General features: G+C 48.5%; 1 protein-coding gene across 1 annotated transcript in view; it reads left to right on the top strand.

Annotated features, from left to right (window-relative positions):
• HDHD5 (haloacid dehalogenase like hydrolase domain containing 5) overlaps positions 1 to 18,015 on the top strand; it is a 20,118-nt gene extending 2,103 nt beyond the window's left edge. The window contains exons 2-8 of the mRNA XM_032138356.2: positions 7,257 to 7,460; positions 8,442 to 8,554; positions 10,421 to 10,514; positions 12,378 to 12,411; positions 14,302 to 14,476; positions 16,810 to 16,998; positions 17,189 to 18,015. Coding sequence (XP_031994247.1) covers positions 7,257 to 7,460; positions 8,442 to 8,554; positions 10,421 to 10,514; positions 12,378 to 12,411; positions 14,302 to 14,476; positions 16,810 to 16,998; positions 17,189 to 17,525 — 1,146 coding nt within the window. The 3' untranslated portion in view covers positions 17,526 to 18,015. The remainder of the gene's footprint in view (positions 1 to 7,256; positions 7,461 to 8,441; positions 8,555 to 10,420; positions 10,515 to 12,377; positions 12,412 to 14,301; positions 14,477 to 16,809; positions 16,999 to 17,188) is intronic.

The following is an 18,015-nucleotide window of genomic DNA, read 5'->3' as shown; positions in this document are numbered from 1 at the left end:
GAGTCTCGCTCGCTCTGTTGCCCAGGCTGGAGTGGAGTGGCATGGTCTTGGCTCACTGCAACCTCTGCCTCCCAGGTTCACACCATTCTCCTGCCTCAGCCTCCGGAGTAACTGGGAGTATAGGCGCCCGCCACCATGCCTGGCTAATTTTTTGGATTTTTAGTAGAGATGGGGTTTCACTGTGTTAGCCAGGATGGTCTCGATCTCCTAACCTCGTGATCCGCCTGCCTCGGCCTTGCAATGTGCTGGGATTACAGGCAGCTTTTTTCTATTAAAAAAGTTACAGGTGTGCACCACCACGCCCGGCTAATTTTTTATATCTTTGGTAGAGATGGGGTTTCACCATGTTGGCCAGACAGGTCTTGAACTCCTGACCCCATGATCTGCCCGCCTTTGCCTCCCAGAGTGCTGGGATTACAGGCGTGAGCCACCGTGCCCTACCTTAAAAAAGTTTTTTTTTTAACTTTTGTTAAAAATGAAGACACAAACACCTACTAGCCCAGGCCTACATAAGGTCAGGTCAGGTAAGATATCGCTGTCTTCCGCCTTCACACCATGTCCCATTGGAAGGTCTTTAGGGGGCAGTCATATGCATGGAACTGTCATCTGTGATAACAGTGCTGCCTTCTGGATATCTTCTGAAGGACCTCTCTGAGGCTCTTGAGGTGTCACTCTTATCAGAAATATGCCCATTGTGGTTTGCTTGGTTTCTTTTTTTTTTGTCATAGGTTTGCTTGTAAGCAGATAATGTACCATAAACATTCTTCCCTAGTAATGAAAACCTTTTGGTGTTGGAGTTCATGTTTCAGACTTTTTAAGGAACGTGAGGTCTGTAAAAGCTTCTGCTGAACCCTTCACTGTGAATTTTCTTGGATGTTCTTCTTTTCTTTCTGCGGCTACCTTTTCTCTTGCCTCTTCTTCAGCTATGAATTCCTGTTCCATCATAATCTTAAGGGACCATTGTATATGCAGTGTGTCATTGACTGAAACATCGTTGTGGTGCGTGACTGTATTACCATCTTGCATTAGTGTAGTACATTTGTTATAATTGATGTACACCTCCCCTTTTATGGTACTGGGTGCCTGGTTCTCTGTGTACATCCTGAAGGTTGAGGAGGGGTTGGAGTGATGGGTGAGGGAGCCTTATGGATATTGCTCAATTTTCCTGAAAACTTTGCTGTTCTAAGTAGCAGGAGCTATGGATTCTTATTTTTAAGAAAGCAGATCTTGGGCCGGGCGCGGTGGGTCATGCCTGTAATCCCAGCACTTTGGGAGGCTGAGACGGGCGGATCATGAGGTCAGGAGTTTGAGACCAGGCTGGCCAATATGGTGAAACCCCGTCTCTACTAAAAATATAAAAAGTAAGCCGGGTGTGTTGGTGCGTGTCTGTAGTCCCAGCTACTTGGGAGGCTGAGGCAGGATAATCGCTTGAACCCAGGAGGCGGAGGTTGTAGTGAGTCGAGATTGCACCACTGCACTCCAGCCTGGGTGACAGGGAGACTCCGTCTTAAAAAAAACCAACCAAACAACAACAACAAGAAAAACAAAAAGGAAAGCAAATCTTGTGACTATTTAGGCAATGACCATTAAAACTATGTATGGTAAATTTTGCAACCATTGTACAAATGAGCTGTTTTTTTTTTCAACTATGTAAGTTTTCAAAAATTCAAAAATGGGGAATAATATGAACCCCTGTGCCCATCTCCCAGGTTGAGCAATGATTAATATTTTTCCACACCTGCTTTGCTTATCTCCCTCCTCCTGTTTTTGTGGCTCTAAGATTTTAAAGTAAATCTCTGATTTCTTGTCATTTCAACCTTAAATTCTTCTGTGTGTACCTCTAAGAAAATAAGGACATTCTGGCTGGGTGCCATGGCTCACACCTGTAATCCGAGCACTTTTGGAGTTGGAAGGATTACTTGAGCCCAGGAGTTCCGGACCAGCCCAGGCAACATAGGGAGACCCTGTCTCTACAAAAGAAAAAAAAAAAAATTAGCCAGGCATGTGGTGGCACATGCTTGTAGTCCCAGCTACTTGGGAAGCTGAAGCAAGAGGATCCTTTGAGCTCAGGAGGTTGAGGTTGCAGTGAGCTGAGATGACACTAGTGTACCCAGCCTTGGTGACAGAATGGGACCCTGTCTTGTCTCAACCAAGAAAAAAAAAAGAAAATAAGGACATTCTGAACATAACCAAAATGCCAATGTCATACCTGACAACATTAGTAATTCCTTAATATCACTTAAAATCTAGGTCTTTAAAAAATTTTTAAATTTATTATTTATTTATTTATTTATTTTTTGAGATGGAGTTTCCCTCTTGTTGCCCAGGCTGGGGTGCAACGATGCGATCTTGGCTTACCGCAAACTCCATCTCCCGAGTTCAAGCAATTCTCTTGCCTCAGCCTTCTGAGTAGCTGGGATTACAGGCATGTGCCACCACGCCCAGCTAATTTTGTATTTTTAATAGAGACAGGGTTTCTCCGTGTTGGTCAGGCTGGTCTCGAACTCCCAACCTCAGGCGATCTGCCCACCTCGGCCTCCCAAAGTGCTGGGATTACAGGCGTGAGCTACCGTGCCCAGCCAAGGCTGTTTCTTAAAGTGTTGGCTGGGCGCGGTGGCTCACGCCTGTAATCCCAGCACTTTGGGAGGCCGGGGTGGGCAGATCGCCTGAGGTTGGGAGTTCGAGACCAGCTTTGAGACAAGACCAACATGGCGAAACCACGTCTCTGCCAAATACAAAAATTAGGTGGGTGTGGTGGTGTGCAATATAGTCCCAGCTACTTGGAAGGCTGAGGTTGGAGGATCGCTTGAGCCCAGATGGCGGAGGTTGCGGCGAGCCAAGATCACGCCACAAAAAAGTGTTGGAATCACCCAGTCCTTACCTCCAGGGACTTATTTTCTAAGAGCCACTCTTTTCCTTCAGAAAGGGATAGGGTGGTCGGGAAGTGTCTATTTCTCCCTAATCATTTATCCTTTGGGTCATTCAGCATCCAGTCAGCCTTTGTCGATCATCTGTGAGTCTAAGCACTGTGCCAGGTATGGGAGTAAAGGGCAAATCACATCCCCTCCTCCCTTTAAGCCCTGGTAGTGATTCTCCTTGAGAAGAATAAGAAAATGAAATCTGAAAAGTGCTATGGTTACTTTTCTCAGGAAAAATGCATGTAGTGTTTAAAGGGGATTCATGGCCATCCTGAAATCTATCTGTGGGCCTAGGTTAGGACCCCCATTCTAGTGAGATTTCTTGGGGAATAGGGAGGGGCTCCAGGGATCCTTGAGGGTATACATGAGTGTATTGAGGAGAGAGAAGAAATGGAACTCACAGCTGGGGGCTGGCAGGAGGTGGGGGGAGCAGTCCTGGGGTCCCCTGTTTTCTCTGAGGTGCTGCCGAGTTGCCAGCTGAATTTGAGGCTGAATCCTGAATTCAGCACTTGTGAACTGGGTGACCCTTGCTGAGTTCTCTCTGAGGTTGGTGTCTTATTTGTCCAGTCAGGTAGTTTAGTGCCTGTATATTGAACACCTTGTGTAAACCAGGCACATTTTGCTAGGCAAGGCCATTTGGAGATGCTGACACTTCCCCAAAGGGCTGCCAAAAAGAATACATAAAAATGCCTTTGTTACATGTCTGGCTGAGTGCTTGGGACAGTGACAGGTATGGGTGCAACAGCATAAGCCTGTGAAGCCAAGGGTTAGAGGCACCATTTGTCCAGGCATTTCCTGTGTGGCATGTGGGGCTTGGTCAGTTTTCTCTTGGCAGCTGTTTTTTGGTGTTCAGGTGTGATATCTTGTTGGCTCGAGTTGCCTCCTCCTGTTTTTCCAGGGTCCCTGCCCTCCTCCTGCTTGGCTCTGTAGCTGTCATTGTCCAAGCTTGGAGGGATCGTGTACAAGCTAACATGGAGGAGCTGGAAGATTGCCGCTCCCGGGGGTCTTGCCTGTTCAGTGGAAAGGAGATGGGATCATTGCAGCCACTCCAGTCCCTATTTTACTGGACCCTGAGACATACCTCAGCTGCCTGGACCCCACACGCTCTTGGTTTTCCTCCTTGCACTGTCTTGCTGGCAGGTCTTGTGTGGTCCATTATTAAGTAGTATTGTTCTTCCTGGTTCTCTGAGAGGCGAGACCTTCCCAAATTTTCATCTCCAGGACCTGTCCAGTGCTGATGTCTCCACTTGCCTGTCTCCCAGGTCCAAAGTGGGACTTAACCTTGTATCCTCCAATGACCTCTCACTGCCCACTCCTGCTGTGCCCTTTGGTTCAGTGACTCATACCTGCATCCATCCTCCCAGGTTCCCAGACCAAAATAAAAAAGCATGGGAGTCCGTGTGGCTCCCTCTTCCCTCCACCCCTGTATCTCGATGGTTACCAAGTCATGACTGTTCTGTCTCTGATAATGCCCCCTGATCTCCATTCTTTTTTTATTTTATTTTATTTTTATTATTTATTATTTATTATTTATTATTTATTTATTTATTTATTTATTTTTTATTCTTATACTTTAGGTTTTAGGGTACATGTGCACAATCTGCAGGTTTGTTACATATGTATCCCTGTGCCATGTTGTTTTGCTGCACCCATTAACTTGTCATTTAGCATTAGGTATATCTCCTAATGCTGTCCCTCCACCCTCCCCCCACCCCACCTGATCTCCATTCTTATCACCACCCTCTCAGGTAAAACCTCCATCTTCTCTGTCTTGGTTGCGTTTGGTCCCACCTGGTGTTCTTTCGGTTGACTCCCTTCAGTCCACCCAATGCAGTCTTTTCTCTGCAGCCAAATTTTTTTCTATAGTTCAGGTCTGATGATACCACTTTCCATTTTCAAACTCCTTAAATTGGCCTAGGAGACTTGTGATGGCCAATCTTCCCCACCCCTGTGGGTCAGGTTCCCCTGGTGTGGGCTCATCTCTTAGTGCAAGGCTCCCTGTAGACTGTCCTGGGGCTGCTTGTCTAATTGTCTTCTCATTGAACCATGTAGTCAGGCAGGAACCACTCATCTAGTCTAGGGGTGACTGGGGGGTGCAAAGAGTTTTGTTACAGGATGTATTTAACACTTTCATTGTCTGGGTCAAAATTCTCTTTGAAGAAACTGCCTTTGTTTAATTCTGTTTATTTATTTAGAACTTACCTAGAATTGATTTGCACTTGCAAAAATGCTGCTGTTTTAGAGTTTGCTTTCTAGGCTGGTTACTTGCTCTGTCACCCTAGCTAAGAAACTAGGGACTGGAGCGCCATTTCTTTTCTTTTCTTTCTTCTTCTTCTTTTTTTTTTTTAATGGGGTCTAGCTTTGTCACCCAGGCTTAAGTGCAGTGGCACGATCTCGGTTCACTGCAACCTCTGCCTCCCAGGTTCAAGTGATTCTCCTCCCTCAGCCTCCCGAATAGCTGGGATGACAGGCGCCCACCACCACACCCAGCTAATTTTTGTATTTTTAGTAGAGGCGGGGTTTCACCATGTTGGCCAGGCTGTTCTTGAACTCCTGACCTCAAGTGTTCCACCCTCTTGAGCCTCCCAAAGTGCTGGGATTACAGGTGTGAGCCACCACACCTGGCCTGTTAGCGTCATTTCTGTTTCTGGTTGCTCTTTATAAAGGGAGCTCTGTGCATAGAGTAGGTGTGTCAGTAAGAATGACTTGACCTAGTTGGCACCAACAAAAGAAAAATAGCAAACAAGTTAGGTTAGATTTTTTTTGACGATTGAAGAACATCTTGTATGTTAACAGGCAGTTTATAAAATGAGAAATGGAATGGTTTTTAAAAACAGCATTCAACTTTATAAATCCAGGAAATGCAGATAGAACAGAGATAATTTTTTTACCTTTAAATTATCAAAAAGTTTGATAATTAACAGTTGTGAAAATCGATATTGTAAGGGTAAAGTACGTTGCCAGTGGACACGTTTTTGAACAGCAGTTTGTCAGTAGGTGTTTGCGTAATTACATTTGCTCTCTCTGATTTATTACTCCTATTTTTAAGAATCTAGCTCAAGGAAATACCCATAATATGGGGAAAAAAATCAGTATTCCTATAGAGGTTCCTTGTAGCATTGTTTTTCATAGCAAAATTGTGGAAAAACCTAACTGTCCAAAATATAGAGAACAATATTAGTGAATTATTCACTCAGAATAGTATGTAGCCAGAAATGATGTTTAGGAAATAGAGCTATGCATAATTAATATGGAATGATAGGGCAGGGTGCAGTGGCTCAAGCCTGTAATCCCAACACGTTGAGAGGCCAAGGTGGGTGGATCACCTAAGGTCAGGAGTTTGAGACCAGCCTGGTCAACATGGCATAATCTCGTCTCCACTAAAAATACAGATATTAGGTGGGCATGGTCGGGTGCACCTGTAATCCCAGCTGTTTGGGAGAGTGAGGCAGAAGAATCACTTGAACGTGGGAGGCAGAGGTTGCGAGCTGAGATCATGCTGCTGCACTCCAGCCTCGGCGACAGAGCAAGACTCTGTCTCAAAAAAAAAAAAAAAAAAAAAGACAGCCAAGAGATACCAACTAAAAAAGTAAGTTGGAAAACAAAGTCAACATGATTGTTTGTGTGTGTTAAGATTAGAAAGGTGTGTATACTATAGATTTATAAAAGTCTTCTGGAAATTATGCAAGACAAGAATAGGACTAAGTAAGTTGGAGACAAGAAACTTTTGAAACATTTTTATATTGTTCGTAGTGATGAGGTTATTTTGTTTTTAACTTTTTGCTATAATAAAATCTTAAAAGATGGTTATAAAGACTATTGTAATCCATAAAAATATTTATGATATGTCAAGCAAAAAAAACCGAGATGATGTAAAATCGCATATAGTACATTTGTAGCTACAAGACAAATATGAGAATAGAGAAAAAAGGGAAACTATTAATTGGTTGTTTTAAAGTGTTGGGATTAGGCTGGACTCAGTGGCTCACGCCTAATAATCCTAGCACTTTGGGAAGCTGAGGCGGGAGGATCCCTTGAGCCCAGTGGGTCAAGGCTGCAGTGAGCTGTGATCATGCCACTGTACTCCAGTCTGGGCAATGGGAAGACTCTGTCTGTAAAAACAAATGATTAAAAATAAGTGTTGGGATTATATTTTCTTTGGATTTCTCTATTTTCTGTTTAAAGATTGCCCTATCAGAATCCTATCTTCGTTTTTTTGTTCTTTCTGACATAGGTTTTCAAGGGACATGAGTGACCCGAGGATGGGGTTGAGCCTCTCTTTGTAAGGGTTGTTTCTTTGTTACTCACGTACTGGTAATTATCTTACCATCTCTGCAGAGCCCACCCACCTTTGGGTTCCTGTTGGACATCGATGGAGTGCTTGTGCGGGGCCACAGAGTGATCCCTGCTGCTCTGGAAGCCTTCCGGAGGCTGGCGAACTCCCAGGGGCAGTTGCGGGTGCCCGTGGTTTTTGTTACAAATGCTGGGAACATCTTACAACACAGCAAAGCCCAGGAGCTGTCAGCCCTGCTGGGGTGCGAGGTGAGAAGGCAGCCAGAGGCATGGAAGCCCAAGGACCTGGTTCCTAATGGAGTCCCTGCCCCAGCTCCAAGTCCCTTTCCCCTGGGTTGGGATATGGAATCACCTGGTCCTAGGTCATGGCCACAGCTGAACACAGAAATCCTGCCTGTGTATTTGGCAGTTGTAGATTATGTCCTTGTATCTGTTTCTTTTCTTCTGGGCATGGGGGGGTGAGTCCCTGGAAAGCAAAGGTCACACACATGTCTAGAACTCTGCATAGCAGGAATAGCAGGTGTGGCTCTGGAGTCACACCTTGGCTTTCCTGGGTATGATGTGTGCACCTGAAGGAGTGCTGTCCTCTTCAGCCACCTGCAGCCCTGCACCATATCCCAACTTTGATGCATTCTTGTTTGTTGAGGGTGAATTCAGCTTTTGGAAAGAGTCTTTTGGAACTAGGAGAGTAAATAAAATAGCTGACTGATTAGATGATGCTGCTCAAAGTTGCATGTAAAATGTGACGGAATAAAGTTGGTTCCTTGTTGTGATTTCCAGAGTGAAATCCAAAAACCTTCCAAGTAAAGGCTGCATTGTTAGGGTTAGTATAAATGTTAAGCAGCTCAGTCTTAGCAGAAATGAAAATAGAAAGTAAAAGACCAGTTTCTGTGACTGTCACAGGGAGCACACATGAACCCTATGGCTTCCAAGTGGGGGCTTGGGAAATCCAAACCTAACCTGACAGAGTGGCGGTAGCAAGTGGTCAGAACCCACATCTGTGGCATTTCTGGTCTCTTGTGTGGCAGGAACCAAATGAGACAGGTTCTTCTCAGATCTGTTTGGGTGCCTTTTAGAAGTGCTGCTGGATGCTAGAAAGGGCTTTGCTCCCCGTTCTTTTTCTGAGCGGGTTTTTCCCTTCCCTAGGCTAAAGGACCTGCCACTTGTCTCATTATTTCCCTCAATGGTTCTGTCTTCCTCTGCCCTCCCCTGTCTTGGCTGTCCCTACAGGTGGATGCAGACCAAGTTATCCTCTCTCACAGCCCCATGAAGCTCTTCTCAGAGTACCATGAGAAGCGGATGCTGGTGTCTGGGCAGGGGCCCGTGGTGGAAAATGCCCAGAGGTATCCTTTTGGTCTTAACTGTGGCTGAAGGGAAGGGGCAGGGCTGGGGTGTTTCCTCCCTTAGCTGAGTGGGGATTGTAATGAGGAGTGCTGGGTGCTGGGGTACACAGGCGATGTTGTGGGCTCAGGGGAAGGAGGACAGCTCCCGATTGTGGTCAGTCGTCATGTCTGGTGGTTTCCAAAAGCTAGTCCTCATACCCCTGCATCAGAATCCTCTGCGAAGCTTAGAATACAGATTCCAGGGTATCTGCGCTGGACCCTTAATTCACTAGGTCTAGGGTAAAACTCAGGAATCTGTATTTTTTAAAAAACAAAACACCTCTCTTAGTGGTTCTGTAACTAGGTTTGGGAATCCCTGCTGTAGCCTCTTCCTGGGGGTGCCCAGTCAGTTTATTAGCCAGTGGTAGTGAAGCAGCTACTGGGAGCCTGTCTCTGGGAGCCTGCGGAATAATACCTGGCCCGCTTCAAGCAACTGAGTTGTGCTGAGCACATCCTGTGTACCAGCAGTTTGCTGCACACTCTGAATGGGACGAGGACCAGGATGAGGGCGTAGGGCTTACGAATAAATCAAGGGCTTGTGCTTGAGGAGGCAAGAATAACACCATGAGCAGTAAAGGAGCGTTTACAATGGTGTATGATTGAAGGCCTATAAGCTCACAGGAGCTGCGCCACAGGTGTTGAGGGGAGGCGTTGGAGTATCCCTGGGGCAGGAGTTGCCTGTGGCTTCTTGGAGGGGTACAGCGGAGCCCCAGGAGATGGCTAGGCTTTCCTAGGCAGGGGAAGTAGAAGGTTGGGAATGGGATAGGGAGAGGAATGAAAGAACAGGAAGGGTGGTGCCAGGGTGTCGGGAACCTTGGAAGTAAACTTGAGGAGTCTGACTGACTTCTCAGGGCAGTGGAGGGCAGGGCAGGCTTTATTGCTGATGGGGCAATCTGATAGAATCAGGATTTTGGGGAAATTCATTTTGAGAGTGATCTGAAACCATGTCCAGTTAAGATTGCAAGTTGGAATTGAGGACAGGAAAATGGAGGCAGATCTTAGAGGAGATAGGCTGAAGCTGGCTTGCCCCTCCCCAAGGCCTCCTCTTCCTTGCTGATTGGGGTTCATCCTTTAAGATTTTAGCTCCAGCCCTACTTCTCCATGACTCCTCTGGACTCCCCAGCCCACTGAGGAGTCTCTTCTGAACTCAGCACTGACTGGCAGCACTGTTCTCAGAACACTGGTTTTGATGGGCTCTGAATGTGCTAGGCTTCTTGCGGACAGAGTTTTTTTTGTTTTGTTTTTTGTTTTTGAGACAGGGTCACAGTCTGTTGCCCAAGTTGGAGTGCAGTGGTGCAATCATAGCTCACTGTAGCCTTGACCTCCTGGGCTCAAGTGATCCTCCTGCCCCAGCCTCCTGAGTAGACTACAGGTGTGCACCACCATGCCTAGCTGACTTTATTTGTAGAGACAAGGTCTCACTATGTTGCCCAGGCTGGCCCGGAACTCCTGGGCTCAAGCCATTCTCCTGCCTCAGCCTCCCAAAGTGCTGGGATTTCAGGAATGAGCCACTACACCCAGCTGGGGACAGAGATTCTTATGTGCCTTTGCCCCCTAGGCTGTGCCCAGCATAGGACCTGGTAGCTGGCATGTGCCTGGTGACTGCTGGTAGGTTACCCAGGAGCTGCCCTCTCTACTCTGCCTGTGCAGTTACAGCCTGCCTGCCAGCACCTGCAGGATTTGTGCTATCCTTGCTGGGCTCTGCTTGGTGCCCTCCTGCCTGGCTTGATCAGGAGTGGGTTGTGTTCCCTTCACTTGTGATTTGATGCATTCAGAAAGGCATCTTCCCCAAGAACTGTCCAGCATTACTTCCTGAGCTTGCTCCAGACTGGGCTTCCGAAATGTCGTTACCATGGATGAGCTGCGGATGGCCTTCCCTCTGCTTGACATGGTGGACCTGGAGCGGCGGCTAAAGACCACGGTAATAAGGAGCACGGGTTGGGCTGTGTCATCCTTCACTCCTCCAGTGCCCTGCAGTGGCTGTGTCGCTGACCTTGCAAGTCCTTCTGCAGAGCTGTGATTTGTCCATGCCTCTTTGGAGGCACATCTGGCTAAGGGTTTTGTTCCCTGGATTTATGAGAATGGCCCAGAGGCTGGCTGCGGTGGCTTAGACCTGTAATCCCAACGCTTTGGGAGGCTGAAACAGGAGGACTGTTTGAGCCCAGGAGTTCAAGACCAGCCTGGGCAGCATAGTGTGACCCCCATCTCTAAAAAAAAAAAAAAAAAAAATTTGGCCAGGCATGGTGAGTCATGCCTGTAATTCCAGCGCTTTGGGAGGCCAAGGCGGGTGGATCACCTGAGGTCGGGAGTTCCAGACCAGCCTGGCCAACATGGTGAAACCCCGTCTCTACTAAAAATACAAAAATTAGCCCGGCACAGTGATGGATGCCTATAATCCCAGCTACTCGGGAGGCAGAGGCAGGAGAATTGCTTGAACCTGGGAGGCGGAGGTTGCAGTGAGCTGAGATCACGCCATTGCACTCCAGCCTGGGCAACAGAGCGAGACTCTGTCTCAAAAAAAAAAAAAGGCCATCATGCCTATAGTCCCAGCTACTCAGGAGGCTGAGGCAGGAGGGTTGCTTGAGCCCAGGCATTGGAGGCTGCAGTGAGCTGTGATCACTGCACTCCAGTCTTGGCGGCTGAGTGAGACCCTGTCTCAAAAAAAAAAAAAAAAAAGGAAAAAGCCCAGAGAAGCGAACGGCTTTACGCTCTGTCCTCTCTGTATTGCTTGTAATTAGCTGGGAACCCGTTTCAGAGCCGCAGCATCCTGTCCAACAAGGAATTCCAGACTTACTGGCTGGCCTTCCCAGTGCTGCCCAGGAGAGCTGGCCATTGTGAAGTTAGCGATCCTGAGGCCCGGCACTGAGCTGCCCTCGGGAGAGGCAGCTTGATTGCAGAGGAAGCACTGGTCAGTCTGCACATCTGCCCAGGTGCCCTCTGCGCTGGGCTCATTTTTGAGCACTGACTTTGTCCCGTCTCATCTGATCCCTTGGTGATACTCTGCAGCATGACTGCCATCTCTTGAGGTGCTCGTTGGCTCACTTTCTCCTCATCGCACCGTCTGCGTATCACATAGCCCAGGTCTTGAGTCAGACCATTCTCACAGTTTGACGACTGCAGTTATAAACAGATAACTTACTTTTTATTTGGTGATATAGCTGAAGTCCTCCCTCCTCCAGAGCTTTCTTGTGGAACAGAGCACTTCCTCCCTGACCTGTGCAAGTTCCGTGGAGAACCAGAATGTCAGAGTTGGAACAGATCTCGGAATAGCTCAGAGACAGCCCCACACAGGGGAGTGACCTGTCCCGGGTCACATAGTTGGTTAGTGGCAGAGCCAAGACTACCATGGCCTGGGGATGGAATGGACCCTCGAGGCTGGTCGAGTGAAGCTGCCTGCTCAACAACCGACATGAGGAGAAATGGCCCATCAGGCGTGATGCCGCTTTCGTCTCCACAGGCTCACCTTAGCTGCCTGATTTTAGAGTCTTGCTTGGCTGTATTTTGTGTCCTCTCCCACCAGAGAAAGACAGCTGACCACCCTTCCTCCTGGTGCCTTCACCCGTGGTGTCCTGCCTGTTTTGTGGCCCCACCTGGCCATTGTCTTTTTGCCTTTCTCACATCTTTCTCAGTCCTCTCCAGCTTTCCCTTGGCTTGGGCTTGACCACGGGTGTGGAGTCTGTGGAGTGTGTCTCCCCTCCCCTCCCAGCACCCTGGAGGTGGGGGTGTGGTTCTCCAGGAGTGGAAGGTGACTTGTGTTGATAGCCTCTTCTTTGTCTCTCTGCAGCCCCTCCCGAGGAATGACTTCCCCCGCATTGAAGGTAAGAGAGGTCCTCTTTGATGAGTTGTGAGGTCTTTTCTCCCTCTCCTCTCTGGCCCTCAGGCTGTCTCAGTGTGACTGCCTGCAGCCTGGTTCAGCAGCAAGGGGGCTTTGGAGTCAGAACACCTGGGCTCTGGTCTGCATCTGCCACTCACCACCTCTGAGACTGTTGTTAGTCTTTCCTTCCCCGTGCCACTCACTATTCCAGGAAAACCGTAAGCTTAGAGAATCTTAGTGCTGGAAAGGCACATAGAGGTGATCTAGTCTAGTGTTTCTCAACTTTTAAACCCAGTTCTCCCCTTTTTATAGCAAGAACATTGGAATATCCCCTTTATTATCCTGAAGTGAAATTCATAGGTAATATAACTTCTATACACACATGTTAAAAATTAGTTCAGTATAAAGCCCTAACTGTAACAGGGGGATATTAAAGGAAACATTTTTAGTAAGAAGATAATGTATTTCAGTATGTAGTAATTATCCAAGAAGTAAAATGGTGGCACTAAACAGAATCACCATGAATGTTAACAGCTACAAATGCAGGCTGATGTGTGTTTATAGGTGTGACAAGTGTGTTTTACTGGTGACTCAGAAATTAAGGGCAGCATTGCCATTGGTCAAGTAATTTTCCAAAATAGGGAACAATTCTTGGTAGAGTTTTGAAAAGGCAAAGTACAGTCTTCTCTTGACTTAGACGATAGTTGTATTTTTGGAAAAATCTGGTTGTATTTTTGGAAAAGTTGATGTTTATTGAAGCTGTACAAAAATACTTTGTGATTGTGTGTAAAGTAGAATTATTGAAGTAATTCTGAAAGGGTTGTTCACCTATGTGGATATCAGGATATCAGGTGGGACATTCAAATGTTATTAGGACATGGGAAAGTTTTTTCTTTTTCTTCTTGTTGTTTTGTAGAGATGGGCTCTCACTATGTTGCCCAGGCTGGTCTCAAACTCCTGGGCTCAAGCAATCCTGCCACCTTGGCCTCCCAAAGTGCTGGAATTACAGACACAAGCCACCGCACGCAGCCATGGGACGGCTTTTTTAAAAATTAATTTTAGTGTGGGATAGTTTTTGATTGCGCAGGATTGTCCTGAGTATGTAGCATCCCTTTCCCCCTCCCACAACCTTCACTTGTTAGGTTTTAGTCATTGTGACAACTAAAATTGCCTCTGATTTGTAAAGCATCTCATCAGTGGCGGTGCTGCCCCATTGAGAATCACTGGTCTGGTGCAGTTCACCGGCCCTATACCTTAGTGTCAGCAGTGTCCTTTGCCTAGTGCTTACTGTGTGTCTAGTCCTGGGCTGTTTACTGATGATACAGCTCATTTTTATCCTCACGACAGCATTGTAGGTAGTGTTGCTGTTATGTAGTTGCAGTTGAGGAAACTGAGGCTTAGAGAAGAGAATTTACTTGCCCACAGTCATACGGGAAAATCGGTGGAGTCCAGGTTGGGGTTCAAGTCTCTATCACTACACACCCCCTGTCCTGGCTGTTAGGTTCTGCCGGTCCCTGGGGCTCAGAGAGAAGTGACTGAGGGAACAGGAGCCCTTGCTAAGTCATGTGAGGACAGTGTGGTGGCAGAGTCCCAGCCAGCAAGGAGAAGTAGCCCTGAGACATGCTGCTTTTGTTTTGTAACCTCTTCTGTGAAGCACCGGTGGACTGAAGTCAGAATGGGAGCCCTCAGGAATCTCCTTCCTGGGCCCTGGGCCTTGTGCACCCAGGGTGGATGGGTAAGGGGCTCTACTAGACTTGTTGGGGAGCTGTGCCCCTGCCCAGCTGGGTGCACCATGGGTGGAGGGCTTGCGGATGGGTAGCCCTAGCTGGCATCCTGAGGGCCTGCCACCTGCCATCTGCCCTGCAGCCGTCATCTGCGCCTCTGTTCTTTAAAGGGGTGCTCCTCCTAGGGGAGCCGGTCCGCTGGGAGACCAGCCTGCAGCTGATCATGGATGTCCTCCTCAGCAATGGGAGCCCTGGGGCTGGCCTGGCGACACCCCCCTACCCCCACCTCCCCATCCTAGCCAGCAACATGGATCTCCTGTGGATGGCTGAAGCCAAGATGCCCAGGTGAGGACACAAAGCTCCCAGCCTTGGCCTGGTGGTCCACTCCTGGCTGTTGCCTGGGCAGTCCTGCAGGCAGTTCCCACCCGTCCTGACACCCGGGGTGCTGGGACCTTACTTAGGTAGGCCCTGTTGTTGCTGCAGTAACCTGGCCTTTGGAAGGGCTTTCAGGGACCACTCCACATACTAGTTACTACACCTAAACTACAGATTATGGAGTCTGAGGATGTATTGAGAGGATGTTTCACACGTGACCCCTGCCCCCTGAATCTTAACAGAACATGCTCTTCGTGTCTGGTGGATCCCAAACCCTGGGCACTTTTCATACCGTATCTGTGCACGTTATTCAGTTGCTCTTCCTTCCTTGGCTCCACCCTGTAGCATTGGCTTCTTTCACTTTCTCGTTTCCTTTTACCCTTAAGACATAGGGCAGGAGGAAGCGAGGATTTGTCTTTTTTTTTTTGCGGGGACAGTGTCTCACTCTCTCATCCATGCTGGAGTGCAGTGGTGCAGTCATAGCTCACTGCAGCCTTGAATTCCTGGCCTCAAGTGATCCCCCTGCCTCAGCCTCCAAAAGTGCTGGGATTACAGGCGTGCGCCATCATGCCGGCCAAGGCTTGTTCTGATAGTTGTATAGACCAGAGAACTGAGACCCAGCGGATAAATGGCTTTCTCAGGGGCATGCAGGTGCCTGCACTCCCTGCTCAGCTGTGTTGGTATCATCTGTCCTGTCTTATTCTGGGGCTAGCACAGATAGAGGCAGCCCTTTTTTGGCCCTCAAGGTGCTTACTTGAAGGCCAGCTGACAGCTGCTGTGTACTGTTCGGTTGCTATTATCTGCATGGCTAGTCTCTTGAGTCTCAGCCTGCTGTTGACCCCCAGTCAACAGTGCTCGTCAGCAGAGGGTAGGCACGGCCCAGTACTGCCTCAGGGCCCGTCTCAGTAGTCCCAGAGAGACAGAGTATGGTATGCTCTTGTCACTTTTAAAGTGTATGTCTGTGGCTCGAGGCTTGGCATTGTCTCTGAAGTATTATTCCTAGTGGCGGGTATGCTGACACTAGATCAGTGGGCCTGGTTGGTTATGTCGCTGTGAACTGAAAAGCAAGGGGCAGATTTCAATTGACAAACCAGATTTTAGATGAACTTTTCTAATTAAAAATAGAATTCTTTACATAAATGACACTGAAAAATGTGGTGGCTCATGCTTGTAATCCCAACATTTCGGGAGGCTGAGGTGGGTGGATCACCTGAGGTCAGTTCAAGATCAGCCTGGCCAACATGGCAAAACCCCGTCTCTACTAAAATTTTATATTTATAAAAATATAAAAATTAGCCGGGCATGGTGGCGGGTGCCTGTTATCCCAGCTACTCGGAGGCTGAGGCAGGAGAATCGCTTGAACCCAGGAGGTGGAGGTTGCAGTGAGCCGAGATTGTACCCAAGCGCCAGCCATCATATTAGCATTCCAGGTGTCAGGAAGGAGTTGGGGAGGGCAGAGAGGTCAGAGAAGAATGCCCTGTCCCCAGTTTGTTTGTTCGTTTGTTTGTTTTTTAGACGGAGTCTTGATCTTTCGCCCAGGCTGGAATGCAGTGGCACAATCTTGGCCCACTGCAACGTCCGCCTCCTGGATTCAAGTGATTCTCCTGCCTCAGTCCCCCAAGTATCTGGGACTACAGGCATGTGCCACCACACCCAGCTAATTTTTGCATTTTTAGTAGATACAGGGTTTCACCATGTTGGCCATGCTGGTCTTGAACTCCTGACCTCAGGTGATCCACCTGCCTTGGCCTCCCAAAGTGCTGAGATTACAGGCATGAGCCACTGCGCCTGGCTCCCTGTCCCCAATTTTAAGGATACTTATTGAAAGTTTAGCACAGCATTTCTGCTTTCCTTGACTGTAGCTTAGTCACATGGCCACGCCTCGCTGGAAGGGAGGCAAGGGAAGGTCTTTTTCACACCCAGTGGCAATATGGTCAGCTGAAAGTGGACACCAGCAAAGAAGAGGAGAAGTGCAACCGTAGTCTGCCTCAGCTCTACAGCAGGATTTAAGCTCTGGAGTCAGACTGAGTTGTAATCCTAGCTCTGCCCTCTTGAACAAGTTACTTAATCTTACTTACTGTGCCTTGGTTTCCTCGTTTTACAAATAGTGTCATCTCAGAGATTTTCTGAGAGGGAAATGTGAAATGCTGCCTCCAGTGCCTGCACAGTGTCTGCTACATGTCAGCTCTTACCCTGGGGAAAAGGCTGGTCTGTGTGTTTGCTGCTTAGACAATGGCAGTCCTGTTCTCTAGAAGAGCCTGGAGATCAGGAAGACTGAACTGCTGCATGCTCATTTCTGGCAGGTTTGGACATGGCACCTTTCTCCTGTGCCTGGAAACCATTTACCAGAAAGTGACGGGCAAGGAGCTGAGATACGAGGGCCTGATGGGCAAACCCAGCATCCTCACTTACCAGTATGCCGAGGACCTGATCAGGCAACAGGCGGAGAGGCGGGGCTGGGCCGCCCCCATCCGGAAGCTCTATGCTGTGGGGTAGGCTCTGCTCCCCCTCCTTCGTCCCTTTTATGACATCCCCTTCCCTCCCTCCCTCTCTACTCTCACCCCCGTTTCCCTCTATCTAATTGACTCTTCTGCCCCGAAATTCTTCTCTGCTCCCTTTGCTTTGCAACACTGATTTAGGGTTTTCTCCTTTTTCCTTTTCCGGTGTGGCTGCCCCTGCCAGTGATAACCCTATGTCTGACATATACGGCGCCAACCTGTTCCACCAGTACCTGCAGAAGGCAACGCGTGATGGGGCGCCAGAACTAGGGGCCGGGGGCCCACAGCAGCAACAGCCCTCAGCAAGCCAGAGCTGCATCTCCATTCTGGTGTGCACAGGCGTCTACAATCCCAGGAACCCACAGTCCACGGAGCCTGTCCTCGGAGGAGGGGAGCCTCCATTCCATGGGCACCGAGACTTATGCTTCAGTCCAGGGCTCATGGAGGCTTCCCACGTGGTGAATGACGTGAATGAGGCCGTGCAGCTGGTCTTCCGCAAGGAGGGTTGGGCTTTGGAGTGAGGGCAGTGCGGTGGAGGTGAGGGCGTGAGCCTGGACCTGTGGGTGAGTCCCATTGGCTGGGCTCTGGCCTGATCACTGGGCTTGGGTCAGGGCTTGGTTCCCTTGCCACCCTTCTTGCTGCCCCATGAGTGTGGCATTACCGGTCACTTGGAAGAAGACAGTGGCTCTTTTTCCCTGCTGGGTAGCATTTTGTATGGAACGGTCGGAATTTTCTGGGCCCAGTTCCCATGTGCCTTTCCTGGCAGTCTAACCTCAGGCCATTCTCTTCCCCTGTGTGCCTCAGTGTCCTTCTCATTTCAGTAGGGACTTCTGAAATGGGGGAGGCAGTGTGGAATACCATGGACGTCTGTGCAGAGCCTTTGCCGGCACTGAAGGCATGCAGCCTGTTGGCAGAGTGTCTAACACCAGATGCTACTTTTTACTGTATTGTAGTTTATTGTCCGGAGATGTGGGGCTTATTTTTTTAAATAAAATAATCATAATAAATATT

Source organism: Hylobates moloch, unplaced genomic scaffold (assembly GCF_009828535.3).
Source record: "Hylobates moloch isolate HMO894 unplaced genomic scaffold, HMol_V3 SCAFFOLD_19, whole genome shotgun sequence".
In the NCBI taxonomy this organism is placed as follows: Eukaryota; Metazoa; Chordata; class Mammalia; order Primates; family Hylobatidae; genus Hylobates; species Hylobates moloch.
This window is presented reverse-complemented; position numbering and strand designations above follow the sequence as displayed.